The 17,733-nt window shown below is 44.2% G+C and overlaps 1 protein-coding gene across 1 annotated transcript; it reads right to left on the bottom strand.

Moving 5' to 3' along the window:
* Nucleotides 1-2,360: 2,360 nt before the first annotated feature.
* On the bottom strand, nucleotides 2,361-9,910 carry LOC119817372 (zinc finger protein with KRAB and SCAN domains 4-like). The gene is made up of 3 exons (XM_038334571.1): nucleotides 9,249-9,910; nucleotides 6,370-6,526; nucleotides 2,361-3,798 (listed from the first exon to the last, which is right to left on the bottom strand). The coding sequence occupies exons 1-3, from the start codon at nucleotides 9,663-9,665 to the stop codon at nucleotides 2,948-2,950; spliced, it is 1,425 nt and encodes a 474-aa protein (XP_038190499.1). The 5' UTR covers nucleotides 9,666-9,910; the 3' UTR covers nucleotides 2,361-2,947.
* Nucleotides 9,911-17,733: the final 7,823 nt, after the last annotated feature.

Here is a 17,733-nt window from a genome sequence, read left to right as displayed (position 1 = left end):
TAATTTAATCCAAGTACTCAGATCTCTGTAAATTCAATGCCAGTCTGGTCTACATAGTGAGTTCTTGGCTAGCCAGGGCCACATGAAAGGATCAGATTCTAAATAAACAAACAAACAGAGACAAACAGATAATAAATAAGAAAGAAAGAAAGGAAGGAAGGAAGGGAAGAAAATAGATAGGTTGTCTCACTTCAGTTCGAATAGTCAACCAGTCAACACAAAATTCCTAAAAATTATTTAGTAAAACATGCAAAATAGCTTTTTAAGCTTTAAAAAAAAAGCTCATTTTTGTGCTTTATAAGTCCATCCCAGTGTCTGGAATAATAGGCTCTAAAAACACTTTTTTATACTTCCCTCTTCAGCAGAAAGGCTTTGGGGTCAAATGCCTCAAAGAAGCAAAGGGCTTCTTTATTAATGGAAGTCACATTGCCCCAAGTTTCCTGATTTGTAAAAGGCCTTCACAAACATTCAAGCAATAGCCAAGCAAATTAAACACCAAAGAAATGTAAGACAAGAAGCCCATAAAGAATTTTGAATTTTCAGGGTTATAAGCAAGTATTTTTAAAGTATTTTATTGTCACATAGCTAATTTTAAATCTGCTTGATTTTTATATCATATCTCAACTTGGCTTTAAACACGTGAACCTAGAAAAATATTAAAGGCAAAGAGAAATTGCCTAGTAGCTTCATGAAGATAGTATAAGAAAAAAAATTAAATCCTAGAAGATTTCATGGATAAGTCTAAAAAAGTTTGGAAGGCTAAGTTAATTTTAATAAGACAGAAATGAAGGCAATGAAAGATTATAGGGAATTACTAAAGGGAGAGTCTTTAGGTTTTGAAGCCAAAGACGTCAAAGCAGGAATTCAAAACCAGGTACTGTTTTTGAGCAGACAAGAACAGCATGCTGATAATTTACTGCAGCATGACATCGTTTCAGAAATGACTGACACTGTCTTCTGAGGTATAAGAAGACTGAACTGAACTATTCGAGTTATCATTTTAAAAAAAAAACTTACTTCTTAAGATCAACTCATTGCACTGAGCCCTGACAGCCCAGGTTTGCCTGTGAGCACTTTCCATCCAAGATTCTCAGCCTGCTTCCTGGCAGACATGTTTTCTCCACTGGGGTTAATACACCTCACCCATCACTTAATGTTCTTCTACTTTCAACCCATAGGGCAGTTTTGAAGGCATAAATAATATTGATGACTATTTGATGTGAAGCTTCTGACCTGAAGAAAGTTTGATTAGCTAGCACAAGTCTTGAGTCAGTTTGATACAAGGAAGAGAGGGATACCCAATGTGTGCTAAAATTGGCTAGGCTCAAGGTATGGAAAAAGTGAGAAACAAGATGTTGAGTGTGATCGTCTACCTTCATTGTTAACTTGACTGGATTTTAAATCCCCTAGGAGACACAGTTCAGGCAAGTCTGTGAGAGGGAATCCAGAGAGCTTTCATCCAGGAGAGAAGACCCAGCACCGCCCCAAGGCCCGAGGTCCAGAAACGAACTAAAAGGGGAAAAGTGGACGACAGCACAACATCGGTATTGATCGCTGCTTCCTGTCTTCGGACAGAGTGTGACCAGCTGTCTCACATTTCTGCCATCATGCCTACTTCACCATATTGTATCCATTCAAACCATGAACCCAAACAAACCATTTCCTCCTTAAATTGTTTTTCTCAGGTGTTTGCTCACAGCCCTGAGAAAAGTAACATACATTGAGCAGTACAGAACTAGGCCCAGCTCACTGTGGGTGGTGCCACCACAAGGCTGGTGGTCCTGGGTACTAAAATGCAGCAGGACGAGAATGCCATTAGGAGCAAGTCGGCAGGCAGCATTCTTCCATGGCCTCTGCTTCAGTGCGCCAGCCCTGACTTCCTTCAGTGATAGAGCATACAAATGAATTCTAAGTTGAAATAAACTCCCAGCCACCCACCCCAGGTTGCTTTTTTTCATGGTGTCTTTCACAGCAATGGAAATTCTAACTATCTATTTTGCCCTATGAAGATAAGATTGCTATTTATTTGCCTGACTGAAAACGTTCACCGTAAAGAGTGAAAAACTAAATGTACATTAATGGAGTTTTACAGACAGGGAAGTCTCCCTATGTTTTCAGATGTTGGAAGCATTCTTACTATACTCTTTTTTTTTTTTTTTTTTTTTTTTTTTTTTCGAGACAGGGTTTCTCTGTGGCTTTGGAGCCTGTCCTGGAACTAGCTCTTGTAGACCAGGCTGGTCTCGAGCTCACAGAGATCCGCCTGCCTCTGCCTCCCGAGTGCTGGGATTAAAGGTGTGCGCCACCATCGCCCGGCTCTTACTATACTCTTTATCCCCATGAAGATAAATGGCATCACCAAGTCAAATTCTGTAACATTATGTATTTAGCATGAAAACTGTAGGACGGATTCAGAGTCTAGAACCTTAGCAAATTAAATACAAACACAAACATCCCATGAGAGTTTCTTCAGAAATCTAGACATAGATTTTCAGAGTTGACGGTCATTTCATCAGTCTCTGTAGTAAATATTCACTAACACAAGGCACAGCAGGAGGGCCAGGACCTCAGAAATCTGACCAAAACATCAAAGAGCCATGTTGACAAGCAAATGGTACAAAGAGTGTGCCCCCAAAATCTGGAACCATCCATCCAGGAGAAAAATGTGCTAGCTAAGGGCAACTGTTCTGGAAGACCTTGTAGATCCACAGAGTGGGAAAAAGAGACTCCAGTGCCTCCTCATCCAGAGAACGCTCCCATATCTCCTAATTAGCGAGTCTTATTCTAGTTACTTTTAGAACAGAAAAGATAATTCACCTCAGCCAGATTATACCATCTAACACTAGCTGGTGTGAACGGGCAACATCCTTCCTTCTGCAGTCAGCAAGGGCTCCAGAGTGCCTTCAGCTCACTGACAAGTGAGTACCAACTCTGGCAGGGATGGTACAGGTCACTGTGATGCAATCTTTTTCCCCACATGGCTTCTCTGATGTTGAACAAGGTATGAAGTTCGGGTAAAGCCTTTTCCACATGTGTTACACTGGTAGGGCTTCTCGCCAGTGTGGATTTTTTTATGTTCAATAAGACTTCGATTCCGAATGAAGCTTCTCTCACACTCATTGCACTGGTGAATCATGGGAGCTTCAGTACCCTCCCGCTGGCTTTCCCCCCTACTCTGACCTTTCCAAGCCTCTCCACCCAAAGACCTGTGAGCAGTTTTATCCCCATGGATCCTCTGGTGTCTCAAGAGATGTGAGCTACGCCTAAAGGCTTTGGGACACATACTGCACTGGTACGGCTTCTCCCCGGTGTGAATTTTGTGATGCTCAAGGAGGCTGCAGCTCTGGGTGAAGGTCTTCCCACAGTCATCACACTCGTAGGGCTTTTCCCCGGTGTGGGTTCGCTGGTGCTTGATGAGGTTTGAGCTGTGACTGAAGACCTTACCACATTCTTCACACTCGTATGGCTTCTCACCAGTGTGAACTCGCTGATGAATGACAAGGGCAGAGCTCCCAATGAAGGTCTTCCCACAGTCTTCGCACTCGTAGGGCTTCTCTCCAGTGTGGATTCTCTTGTGTTTGGTCAGGCCTGAACTTTGAGCAAAACTCTTCCCACATTCATGGCAATAGTGTCGCCTGTTCCTTGCGGCGTTCTTCTGTGTTGCCTGTAACTTGCCTCCCTGCTCACTGGCAGGAATCTGAACAGTGTCTCCAGCCAGGAAGCTCACTGGCTGCTCGGGCTCTTGTTCTGTGTACTCCTCAACTGGAGGCAAGCCCCTGGTTTCAGTTTTCATTTCCAGACCTGAAACACAATTGTCAGGAAGTGTTTACTAATCTGCAAGGGAGAAAGCTCCGAGAAAAACACCAAGAAGGCAAAAGTTATAGAGCTCTCTGAATGCCAAGGACAAATATTTAATAGTTAATTTATTTTTAATAAATAAGGTAGTATGTTATTAATTATTAATATGTTGATTAATTTTAGAATTTAATATAATCTAAATTATATCAATTAAACTTTTTTATGTTTCAATTTAATATTTCAATGCAGAAATAAGGGTGGGAATAAAGGAGTGCTGGGGAGGAAATAAACCTAATAGGAACTGGGATTCAATGGAAAAACAGGAAGTGGGGGAAGGTGGTGAGGACCAAGACCATGAAACCCAATGACGAACCAATCAGCATAAAAATTCTTAAAAACCATTTACTAAAACATGAAAATCATCATTTATTGTACTTTATAAATCCTTTCCAGTGTCCTGGACAGTAGATTCTAAAACTATTTTTCTGTATTCCCCTCCTCTCTAGACAGGCTTCAGGCTCAGGAGCCTACAGAAAGGAGGCGCTACAATGAGATCCACGGGTGAGAGCATGGACTCTAAGAAGAGTGAAGCTGAGCTATACACTAATATTAAATACCTCAGATATACACCTAAGATGCTAAAGATACTAATATTAAATACCTCAGATATACACCTAAGATACTAAAGGTGGGACAAAAGCAACATAAGCAGCAAGTGAAAATATTTCTGAAACATGTTCTAATAAACTAGGGAAGTAAGGAAGGACTCCCAAAAATTAATCAGCGGTCAGTGATACGCATTTTCACCTCCGTTCCAAATAACCATTGACAAGGGGTTTTGTAAGTTGGAGACACCACCAAAGAACTCCGTGGCTTCCAATCAGCCACATTACCCTCTGTGACTCGACACTCTCACCTCTAAGGTCAGGAACTGTAATCAGCACCTAAGGTCACTTCTAGATTCCCAGACTATGACTTTGTGACCCACTTCCTGAAGTGTCCTGTTGGGAGGCCTTGCTGGTTAGAGGTTGCAGTCTGCCATGGCCTGGCAGATCTCTCCAAGTTCGACAACATGGAGGACTCCTCCCCCAAGAGACTTCCTGCTCTCTAGCTGCCCTTGTAGACAAGGTCTCTAGGCCCGGAACCAGACCTTCTCTGACAGCTGTCCCTAGGCCTGGATGCCTGGCTTATCTCCAGAGTGACCCTTGGCATAGTTCCCTGCTGGAGTTCTCCCCCTGCTGCCCATATGGTAACTAGCCATTGTGTTAGGAGCTTTATGGTCCGCTTGCACATGTTATATAACTATGGCTTGTACTAGGAGCTTTTCCTTAGGAGCTAGTGCTGTTTGATGCAAATTAGGTGATGTCCCAATCACTGTCCCCAGCCTTTATATCTCCCTCTCTTTCTGGAATAAAGGGAGCTATCTCCATAGACACAATAGCCGTCCAGCCCTACTCACCGGCTTCTGCTCCCTCCCCCTTGTAGACCAGTAGGAGAGAACAAAGCAAGGAGGGTTTTAGGAGTTAGTTAGCACAGCTGGTCACTAACAGGACTCAGAAATGGTAATTCTGAAACCAAACACAGCAAAACTGCTTCTAAGAATCAAAGAAGTTTCTTGTTTATTGTTTGGGTTGGTTTGGTTTTTCGAGACAGGGATTCTCTGCGTAGCCCTGGCTGTCCTGAAACTCGCTGTGTAGACAAGGCTGACCTGGAACTTAAAGAGATCCGCCTGCTACTGCCTCCCAAGGGCTGGGACCAAAGGTGTGTGCCACCACCACCTAGCTCAAATAACACACAAAAGAAAAGACTTTGGGAGCAGACAGTGCCTTTCAGGTTTTCCCATGAAAGCTAGTATACCAGAGCTCCCCTGCCTTTCATCTCTACAGAGATTATTCTGAGATTAATCCTGCTCTGTCCACCCAGGTGAGAGGTCTGCAACCCCTGAGAAAATAAGCGACCCCACTAGTACCTCTTCCTCATACTCCCAAACCAAGGCTCAGGCAATGGTACAAACTGTTTAAAGGGGCTTTTAAGAGGAGCAAGCCTTTTAATGCAGACCTTCACTTTCTTAACTCTAATTCTTTCTAGATATCAAATTTAATTACAACTTAGGATTCACAGGATTGGTTAGGAAAGTTTTCTTTTTTCTTTTCAATTTCCCTTTGTCAGTCTTAGAAATAATTGGTGCCGGGCCATGGTGGTGCACGCCTTTAATCCCAGCACTCGGGAGGCAGAGGCAGGCGGAGTTCGAGGCCAGCCTGGTCTACAAGAGCTAGTTCCAGGACAGGCTCTAGAAACTACAGGGAAACCCTGTCTCAAAAAACCAAAAAAAAAAAAAAAGAAATAATTGGTGGTGGGCTTAGAAAGTAATTGTCAAATAGACCCATCTTTTAGGTGACTGTTAAATGGAGCTAAATGATGTCTTTCTAATAATTTACACAGTGTAGGACTGGGAATGTGGTACCTCAGTGGTAGCATGTTCACTTAGCATGTATAAGGCACTGAGTAGGATCCCTCCCATCACACACACACACACACACACACACACACACACACTCACAAACATTCTCTCACCTCTTGCTTGTAAGGGTGAACACTCTGAAGATTCCTGAGATGAATGCTTGAGCGGACTCTTCATTGGCCGGGAGTGGCTACTTTGTGAGTTTTGGGATGGCTTCAACAATGCCCCCTTACAGCAGAGATGTTCTCGACTCCATTCACCATTTGGGACCTAAAAGTCATTTATTTGCTTTTATGTATTCAACCAAACTTTCCCATCACACTCTGTGTGTGGACTTTCTCTTACCATGCACTGATTCTAAGAGCTTCATGAATATTAACTCATTGAAATACAGACAGCCCTGTGAAGTATTGAGAGCATAGAAAGAAGGTCCTTGCACCCACAGATCTCCAGAGAAACCAGAAATGTTAAGCATACAGGATGGTCTTTCCAAAGGGAAAGATGAAAAACCTGTTCTTCCAACCAGAAAGCTGAGAATTGGAAGTGATTAACATCCTGGTGATCTGTTATCTGTTGGGCCAGATCATATCAAACTCTTACAACCAAGTTTGGAGGTGGCTAGTAATCTAAATGATTCTTATAGCCAGAGGGTCTCCCAAGTTCCCACAATGACTAATATCCTAACTGATCTCTATGGTATCTGTATGACTGAGACCAGGCCAGACCCTTAGGCCCTTAAGCTAGTGCAGATAGCCTATCTCTGGAGCCCATTCTCTTGGAAGAAATGACATGCACCCTGAGTTGAGTCTCAATGTAATGAAGCTTCCTTGTGCACTGGGAATTGTATCACACCAGCAAACTTTTCTAAACTATTCCGGGCTCTAATACATTGGGAATAAACAGCCTGCTTTTAGACTCCCCGAAGTCTGATCCAGGTTGATGAAATCAATTTGCATCAGGTTTTCATTCTTATCTCTTCATGGGGTTCACTTTCCTGTATGGCAGCTGCAGGGACCCTCCCCATTCAGTGAAATATGGAATTGTTTGGAATTTTGTAGCTGAAACTGAGGCCCAGATTAAGCAGCTCGTCCATGTCATTGATCTAAGTAGCAACGCAACAATGGGAGCTAAGGCAGAGCAGCCACAGAGCTTATGGATTAACCATTTTTTTGCTCCCTTATTCTGTCTCTCTACCCTTATGAAGCTGATGGGAAAATGATGTAGGAGTGTTTCTATCTATCTGCTGTTTCATTGGTTAATTAATAAACTGCTTGGCCTGATAGGTTAGAACATAGTTGGGTGGGGTAGACAGAACAGGATGCTAGGAGTGAGGCAGATGCCTCAGGCAATTGCCCTGCCTCTCCTCTCTGGGTCAGATGATATGGAGCCAGCTGCCAGGTCAGACATGCTGAATCTTTCCCAGTAAGACACCACTTGTGGTGTTACACATATTACTAAATATGGGTTAAAGCAAGAGAGAGTTAGCCAGTAAGAGGCTGAAACTAATGGGCCAGGCAGTATTTAAAAGAATACAATTTGTGTGTTATTTCCGGGGCTAAGCTAGCTATGCGGGAGCCAGGCGGGATGAAAAGCAGGCCTGCCCACAGCTCCTCACTACAGAAAAATCTATAGAAGTATTAATATCTTGTCTGAAAAATAAACATAGTAATTTCCACCAAACAGGGGTTTAAAGAAACAAATTTGATTGCAGTATGTGAAACCAACTAACACAGAACGTAATAGGTGGAGCATCCTCATTAAAGTTTAGTTTCCTTGCAGACACGTATAGTAAAGTGATGCTCAGAATTTCTTACATTTTTTACAAAGTCTTGAACTGACTGTCCACTGTTACAGAGCTCAGGACAGCGGCTCTAAGACCAGAATCTTGGTCTCCTGGTCACTAGTTAGAAGGTTGTAATCACATGTCCTCTGATGCAAGGACACTGGAGGCCAAAGAAAGGAAATCTCCTAAAAGAGGCCAAAATGTATTTACATGTGTAGATTAGTGCTGCCCCAACCTTATCAAGAGATGCTTTTCTACACAGTTGGCAGCAGTTAATGTGGAGACTCAGAACTGGTCAAAGAAACTGGTCAAAGAGCTGAGAATAAATGGCTATTGAGTGCTTATCCTTAAATAGGAAATCTACATCAACCCTACCTCTCATGGCTTAGGGAACCTCATGAAAGATAGGGCAGAAAGAACCTGAAATGGGGAAGAATATTGCAAAATGCTATTTTCTGGAAAAGACATGGCTACTGACTCAGGAGCTCACTGCCGCTCTGGTGAACAAGATCAAAACAACATCATCAGTCTACATTCCAGCAAGTGGCACTAACTGGACTTAGTAGGTAACAAAAAGGAGGGTTTTATAAAGGGGGGGAATATAATGGAGACACATAGCTAATGTGTACAGACTTTTTGCCCCGCCCCCTCCCCACACACACACACACACACCGGTATTGTTTTTAAGGCCAGAAGATGCAAGTTAAAACCAGGCCATTTTCTACCAGAGGATCAAACAAGGGGTCCATGAATTTAGACAGAAAAAAACCTTTCTAGATTCTAGGAAAACTGTGGAATTTCCCTTCATTGTCAGTGAGAACAACAGTGGCTAAGTACGACAGCACTGAAGATGTCGTCACATGTGACAAGCCAAGAAAACACTTATCAAGTCGTTTGTGCCCACTGCCACTGTGCTCAAGCCTGCCCTCGGGTCTTACTCAGCACACCAGTTAGGAGTTCACATCTAACCTTTCACCTCTCTGCTCGACACAGTCTACCTGCGCTGCGCTAGCTCTGAGTTCTCCCAATCCTTGTACTTTCCTTGTGCTTTTAACTATTCTGAGGGGTCCAGGCCACTTCGCTGTTGCCTCAGGTTCCCAGTTCAGACTGAGACTTCGCAGGCTCTAAGCAATGCCTCCCTTGGATCTTGCTCGAGGTTTCTGGAAGGCACAGGGCATAGGTCTCAGGCCCTAAACCTGTTCCTTCTACCTGTGGAGGCGTCTCGTCCAGCTGCCTCTCCAAGTACTCCAACAGGGCCACCACCTCCTCCCCGCTGTCGGGGTGCTGCTCGCGCACCCAGGCCTGCAGCTCCCCTGGCAGGATGGTCAGGAACTGCTCCAGCACCAGCAGCTCCAGAATCTGCTCTTTGCTGTGCATATCTGGCCGCAGCCACTGTCTGCAGAGCTCTCGGAGCCGGCTAAGAGCCTGCCGGGGTCCAGCAGCCTCTGGGTAGCGGAAAGCGCGGAAGCGCTGGCGGGAGCGGTCGGATGCAGGGAAGCCCAGCCAACTGGCCTCCTCTGCCAAGGAGGAGACCTCTTCCTGTTCCACCTTCACCACCAGAAGCCCACCACCCTCTTCTGCAGATGGAGCGATTAGGGCTGCGCTCGCCTGTGGCTCTCTAGCCATTTTGCGCCAAGCCTTGGCTCACGCAAGCTGCAAGCTGTGTGGATCCTCAGAGGATCCTCTGAAGATGGGAACTCAGTATGGACCTGTTTCCTCCTCTCGTTCCCCGGGACACACAGAGGCACAGCTGCACGGATATTTCCGACAAGCCTTGCCTTTGCGGAATCCTCCTTTGCACTCCAACCTAACCCCACATCAAATATTTCCAATGAATGCCCGGGTCAAATAAACTACATCCAGACACTGGCTGGAGCACAGGAAACATTGTGGAAACCCAAGCCACTTCCTGGGCTCTCTAGGATGCTCTTCTCAGTGGTTCTATCCGAATTAACTCATTAGTGACTCTATCAGTACCTTAACTCAAGGGAAGATTGTTGGGGGAAGGATTATAGCCCCTGGGTCATACTGGAGTGGATATTTAAGCCCAGGAAATAAGTTGCCGGGGATCTTTGATTCTTTTCCGATCTAAAGCTTACCTTCATAGTTGTCAAAATGCCGACACTAAAATTTAATCGGGAAGTAGACTTTGCAGAAAACAAAGATGGGACCCGGTAGGAAATTTGGTACCTCTTAGAAACCACGAAAGAAGCAGGACACTCACTTGTCTGGAGAGTGTGACTGTCGCCGGTCCCACCCTCTTCCTGCCTCTCCCTTTCATCCCCCTCCGGGCCAAACTACCTGAGAGAAAATCGTCCCGACCCTGACTCTAATCCCCACCGCCCACAATTTTGTGCAACGGTAAAGCGCCGGTGCGGCGGCCACAACGGCACCTGCCCAAATAGCTAGAGTCCCAACTCTGCTGAGCGCTTCAGCAACAAAGTTCGCACAGGGCAAGCATCCAAGTTCCCTCTGTGCACTTCGAGAAACTCTCTAGTCCACAGCCTCGGGGAAATCCCGTTCCTACTTCATCCCTTCCTGTTTCTCTGAGAAGCAGGACTGACACTTTAGCACAAATGTTAGATGCAGAGACTACCAAACCTGAAAAAGGCAGACGGTCGTCCATTAAAAGGAACCCAATACACAGGTCAGCCAGAAGCAATAAACTTTATTTCGACCCTGATTAGAACAAAACAACTGTTGTGACGGGGCAAGATGGCGCACAAGCTCCTCCATCTTAGATTCCTGCTGAGGTCGTTTCCAGGTTTAACTAGAATCTGATCTCATGGAAAACTACCCAACTCTCTGCTGGGAACCAAAGGTCAGGACGTCCTATCTAACGTACCGAACCTTTGTTGAAATTGCTTGTTTGTGCGGAACTGCCTCCAACTAACCCTTTATCTTAGTTGTCTGTTTGTTCAGAATCCCCCTTTGGTTGGCTAACCTCTTATCTGAGCTTCTGTTAAAACTGCTGGCTTCAAACTGCTTACTCTGCAAAGTCCCCGTTCAGCTGCCTGGGGGAAGCCTCAAGAGGTCTCTACTCTTAAAAACCTCGTGTTCTGGATAGCAGGCCACACCTAGGTCCCATGAACATTTGAGTGTGGTCCCAGCCAGCTGAATAAAGACTTCAACATAGGCTGTGTCTGAGGGACCAAGTCTGGTAAGCTTCCCATCACTGTAAAAAGATACAGCTGAGACAATGGGAAAAACTAGAACGCAGTAATATTAAACATTTGTTGGCAATTTAACTGTTAGAATGATACTATCATTTTTATAAGATTTATTTTTATTTGTGTGTGTCTATCATATGTGTGTATGCCATACGTGTGCTAATGCTTGTGAAAACCAGAAGAGGATATCAGATCAGTTAGAGCTGCAGGCAGTTGTGACTCAAACTCAGGTCCTATTGAAAGACCTGGATAAATCCAGACCCCTCTAGCAGAAAGAATAGGGCCAAAAATCTAGCAGGAAAAATAGAGCCAAAAATCTAGCAGGGAGAGAAGAACCAAAAATCTAGGTTAGCCAGTTCAGTGACTCTGTTCCAGGAACTAGCTGATCATAAAGTTAGATTATAATCTTGAGAATAATCTTGAGAAATGGGGAGTTACCCCCTTGTGATGGTCACTGGAATTTTTGGAATTTTCCAATGACACCCTCCCTACCCCCTTTGGGCTGTAATTTCTTCCCCTAAACACCCCCTCTCCCAGTTACTCAGGGTTGAACTCCTCTACCCCTTTGTGAGATGAGTCTTGGCCCCAGTGTGCTGGTTCCTGTCCTGTCAATAAACCTTGTGTGATTGCAGCAAGGATGGTCTCTCGTGAGTTCCTGGGGAGTCATGTTATCCTGAGACTTGAGTGAGAGTCTCCCCACTCCGGGAGTCTTTTACTGTCATAGTTAGGGTTTCTTTTGCTGTGATAAACACCATGACCAAAAGCTACTTAAAGAGGAAAGGGATTATTTGGCTTACAAATTCTAATCATAATCCACCGTGAAGTCAGGGCAGAAACTCAAGGCGAGAACGAAGAGAACTGAAGCAGAGTCCTTAGAGGAACGCTGCTGAGTCTGTGGAAGAATGTTCCTTACTGGCTTGCTCTCCTGGTTCGTTTGGTTTGCTGTCTTATACAACTCAGGACTACCTGCCCAGGGATGGCAGAGCCCACAGTGGTTCAGCTTTTTCACATCAATCATCTGACAAGAAAGTGCCACACAGGCTTGTCTACTGGTCAGTATGATAGGGGAATTGTTTTCAGCTGAGATTCCCTCTTCTTAGGTGATGCTAGTTTTTTCAAATTGGCAAAAAACAACCAACATAGGTCCTCTGGAAGAAAAGCAAATGATCTTGACTGCTGAGATATCTCCTGCCTCTCTATAATTTTTTTAAATTATTCATTAGAACTTTATATTGAAATATCTGTGTAGACGGATGAGACAATTTGATGGCTGAGGTTTGCTGAAGCAAATCCTTACCAACAAAGGAAGAAGCAAATGACACAATCATGGTGACTGTTGAAGCTGGCGAGGGGCATATGGGGTCCAGTGTAATGTTCTGTATAGAGTTACAAAAATGTTTCCATAGTGATTTCTTAATTAAACAAAATCCTACCTTCCTTGATTAGTGAATGGTTCAGTACAAAAACTATTAAGTAAGTCTAAAGGAGATGGGATAGGAGATAGCAGTTCATCCCAGAGTGATGGTCCATTCTGCCTTAACCAGTTGATACTAATCTTGTCGGTTTGAGTAAATTTAGAAGAACCTAGGAGATCAATAATACACACAGCTTCTAGACAACCCCACAAGCAGTACAATGTCTTGATGGATTCCTTATATGATGATATAATTTGGGTGGAAGTGGAAACCAGGTGGCAAAGCCTAACTGGAACAGGAAGGTCTTCGAGGTTTTGCCCTTAGGGGCTGTATCTTTCTCTGGCTCTTTCCTGTGCTCCTTTGCTTCCTAGTTGGCCGACATGTGAAGAGCCCCTGCCTCATACTACTGCCACCATTCCTTCCCTGCCTCAGGAGACCGAAATCCACCTAAAACCATGAGCCAAAATAAATCTTTCTTCCCAAGCTGTTTCTGTTGGGGATATTGTCGGAGTGTCAAAAATTAACTAATATACCAGTGCTGTTAGTTACTGTCTCATAGCTGTGATAAATACCTGATGACAAGAAGCAGCTTAAGTGTATTTGGGCTCTCAGCTTGAGGGTGCAGTCCATTATGGGAGGAACATGGCAGCAGAAACAGCAGGAAGCTACTTGGCCATGTCTATATCTTGGCATATCAATATCAAGAAGCAGGGAAAGATGAATTCTGATATCCATCTGCCGTTCTTCTATTTCTCATTTTATTTCATCTGGGATTCTAACCTATGGGACAGTGCTACCCCTCAGCCTTTGTGGTCCTTTCTTCCTCAGCCAGTCCTTTTGGGAAAAGCCAGCAAAACACACACAACCAAGGGTACCCTGAATTAGTACCACCAGGTATTTATTTATTTGGGATAGGTGTGTGTACACACACTTGAGCACACGTTTTCGAATGTGGAGGCCACAGACAAACGTTTAAAAGCGTTTAAGTTCTGCTGGTCCAGGGCTCACAAAGTAGGCTGGGCTAGCTGGCCAATGAGCCTCGGGGATCCACCCATCTCCACCTCCCCGGCACTGGGATTACAATAGTTTTTACATGAGTTCTGGAGATCAAACTCAAGTCCTCATCTCTCTCAGCAAGCACTTTGCTGACTGGGTTGTGCTAACACCACACACACACACACACACACACACATACATACACACACATACCACACACATACACACACACATTCACACACACACACACTCACACACATACATACACACACATACCACACACATACACACACACATTCACACACACACACATATTCACACACACACACACACACTCATTCACACACACCACACATACACACATACATTCACACACACCACACATACACACACACACACACACACATCTTAAGTTAATGAAGTTAATTACCACACCAGTCATAACATATAAGGACTGAGCCCAATGAGAGAAGTGAAGAGAGATGTGGAAACTGATATAAACAAGATTAATTAACCAAACAAATGCTAAAGATATTAGTACCTTTTTACTCTCTTGGAAGTTATAAATATTGGAAAACCTCAAACTGCATCCTGTAGTATTAGATTGGGATTGAGATGACAGTGTGAACCAAGGCCTCACTACCTGTAGTTACCTTCAGAAATAAATGTAGGTATCCAGATGTGCTGGTTAGTTTTTTAGCTATTTGACATCAAGTAGGATCATCTAGGAAGTGCGAAACTGAGTGCAGCAAGTGCCTCCATCAGAGTCTCTGTAAGCTAATCTGTGAAGGCATTCTCTTCATTAGTTCTTGATGTGGGAAGGCCTGTACCACTAGGACCAGTGCCGTCTCTGAGGAGGTGGTCCTGGGTTGTATAAAAATGCAAGCCAAGTGAGCCATAAGGAGCAAACCAACAAGCAGTGTTCCTCTATGATCTCTGCTTCAGTTTCTGCCTCCAGGTTCCTGGCTTTACTTACCAGGTTACTTTTGGTCATGGTGTTTTATCACAGCAATAGAAAGCAAACTAATACACTGATACACAGAACATATACACACACATACACACATTACACACACACACACACACACACACACACACACACACCACATGAAATAGGAGTCTCCCAGAGACAAGGCTCTCAAAAAATAGTGTATCCAGAACTGAGCGGGGTTCATATATCTCAGTCTTTTTGATTACTATAACTAAATGCCATAAACTGAATGGCTTATAAACAACAGAAATTTACTTCTCCTGGTTCTGGAATTGAGAAGCTGCAGGCATTTTTCATTCTCAACTGAAGGCATCATCTAGCTAGAGAAAGGGCAAGGCAGCTCTCTGAGACTTCTTTTTTTTTGGCTTTTCGAGACAGGGTTTCTCTGAGGCTTTGTAGCCTGTCCTGGAACTAGCTCTTGTAGACCAGGCTGGCCTCGAACTCACAGAGATCCGCCTGCCTCTGCCTCCCGAGTGCTGGGATTAAAGGCGTGCGCCACCGCCGCCCAGCCTGAGACTTCTTTTTTAACAGCACTGACTCCAAACATGAAGGCTAAGCCCTCATGCTAATAATTTCCAAATGGCCCACTTCCTAACTCCAACACATTGACGATAAGATTTCAACATATGAATTTGAAAGAACAAACATGCAAGCCATTTATGGAGATTCAGCAGAGAATATAGATTAAAGAGATTATACAACCCACAATCATTAAATGAATTCTCGATTGTTCCCACTTTTTACAATTATTATTATTTCATATGCATGGGTGTTTTGCCTACATATATGTCTGTGTACCAAGTGCATACCTGGTGCCTGAGAGGTCAGTAGAGGGCATCAGATTCCCTGGAACTGGAATTAGACTATTGTGAACTGCCACGTGAGAGCTGGAAACTGAACTCAGGTCATCTGGAAGAGCAACCAGTGTGCTTATCCACTGAACATCTTCCAGCCCCATTCTAGATCTTAAAATATCTCTTTATTTGAAGGATATTATTAGAACAGTACACCCTGTCCCATTTCTATCCAATTTCATTTTATTTTATTGTTTAGGAGTCCTGTGTGGTGATGTGTGGTGATGTGTGGTGATGTGTGCTTATCATCCAAATACTTCAGAGGTAGAGGTTGGAAGATCTGGAATTCAAAGTCAGCCTCAGCTACCTAGTGAGTTTGAAGTCAGTCTAGGCTATGTGAAACTTTGTCTTAAATAAAAAATTAGCAAGAACAGAGGGCTGAGGAAATAGTTCAGCCGTCAAAAGTACTTGTTGCTCTTGCAGAGGACCTGAGTTCGGTTCCCAGTGCCCACACAAGGCAGCTCAAAACTGCTCATAACTGCAGTTATTGGGGACCCAACATCCTTTTCTGACCCCTACAAGCACTACAGATGGCATATACGCTCTCATGCACATAAACAAAATCCCTTTTAAAAGCAAAACAAAAACCAGGCAGAACCTCAGCAAAGCATCATTCCTAAATTTTGACTTTCCTTACTTTGGGAATTTTTCAGCTCAGCCTACTAGATTGCAATGACTGTCAGGTTAGGGAATGATATCCTACATGAAAGTTTGCCATTTCAGATTATGGGATGTAAAGTGCCTTCAGGGGGTAATTCTAAATGACTGCGTTTCTGAAGAAATATCCCCAGAAAAAGAGGAAGCTTCCAGACTAATGCAAATATATCTCTGGAGCAGAAGACTGTGAAACTAAGTAAAACAAGACTCTGGAATTATCCTTTACCTATTTGCTTACTTATTTTCCATTATCAGAAACTTGAGCTCCAACTTTGGTTCTAGGAGTAATCTGGGTTTTGCTTCCAATAGGGACAAACAGGCTTGTTTGGTGAGTCACCAGAAGCTGAGCCTTTGGCTTTATGAACGCCAGGCATACTCCACTTCTACTAAGCAACACTCGGAACACTCTTCTACTTTTTGACGCAAAATCTCATCAAGTTGCCATAAGACCCTGAACCAGCAGTCACCTTGCCACAGTTTACTTAGTTGCTAGGCTGCAGACCTGCAACATGAGGTGGCTTACTCGTGCCTTTGGAGTGGGGCGCAGGGGTAAACGGGAGGCCTTCACTAAGCAGAAGGGTGGAGGCAGAAATGAAAGTGGGGTGGTGAACCACGTGGCGGTAAAACACAAACACCCAAGAGAAGAGACGGTTGTGTTGGAGAGTTCAAATCCACTGGGAAAGACAAGACTCAATCCAAATTTAGGTTAAAATCAGATGAATTTATTCTTACTGATAGTGTTGTGCCTAGATTATGACCCCCAGAGAGAGACCACCAGAGAGGCCCAGACTATAATAAGCAAGGTTTAACTAACATAATACAAACATGTTTGGAACCCATCTCTGACCCCACTGCAGTGAGGTAGAGAGGAGTTAAGAGTTCCCTTGTGGGGTTAGCTTATTTTAAAGGCAAGAATCACAAGCAGCCCTTCTAGGCGGTAGTGGGGGTGGGGAGGTGTCTGGCATGGGTGCAAAGTCTTCGCTTCTTTCCATCCTTCTTTGTTAGGGAGCAAGGCCACGCTGTCCCTGAGTCAGGATATCCTTATCAACAGATGGCCCTGTCCTGACTCTAGGCTTTGTAGTCTCCTGAGTCGGGAGGGGCCCCTATCCTTCCTGGGAGCATGAAGCTAGTCAGGGGTTTCTAATTTTAAAGCATTCTGCTAGGAAATTTCTTCTCGCCCCTTTGAGAATAAGGGGCAAGGGTCCCACAGTAGCAGGAAGGACGGGCACCTTATAACCAAATTGAGAGCCATAGATGGTTAGGGGAAGCATATTTAAGGTGGCCATTACAATTATCTCGCTTCTGTGGAATCCACAGCTGCCCCTGGGGAAGTCGCTCTACTCCCCTTAACTGTCTCTCACTCCCATTACACAGAGATAGAGAAAACTGCTTTGTTCCTTTTCCCACAGGGATAAGCAGGTTAATGAAAGCCAGAGCAAGTGGTGAATTATCTCATAGCAGGTACACCATTCTTTCATCCCTATCTCACAGCAGTAACATCCTTCTGTGGAGGATGCAGGTTGCTATGCTAGGTGTTATTCTTTTATAAAGATATAAGGATGGGGGTTCGGTCCCACAAGGGGCGGAGGTCCCACGAGGGGCAGCGACGGG

The sequence above is a fragment of the Arvicola amphibius genome, chromosome 6 (assembly GCF_903992535.2).
Source record: "Arvicola amphibius chromosome 6, mArvAmp1.2, whole genome shotgun sequence".
Classification (NCBI taxonomy): domain Eukaryota; kingdom Metazoa; phylum Chordata; class Mammalia; order Rodentia; family Cricetidae; genus Arvicola; species Arvicola amphibius.
Note: the sequence above shows the minus strand (reverse complement) of the source record. Positions and strands in the feature narration are given on the sequence as shown.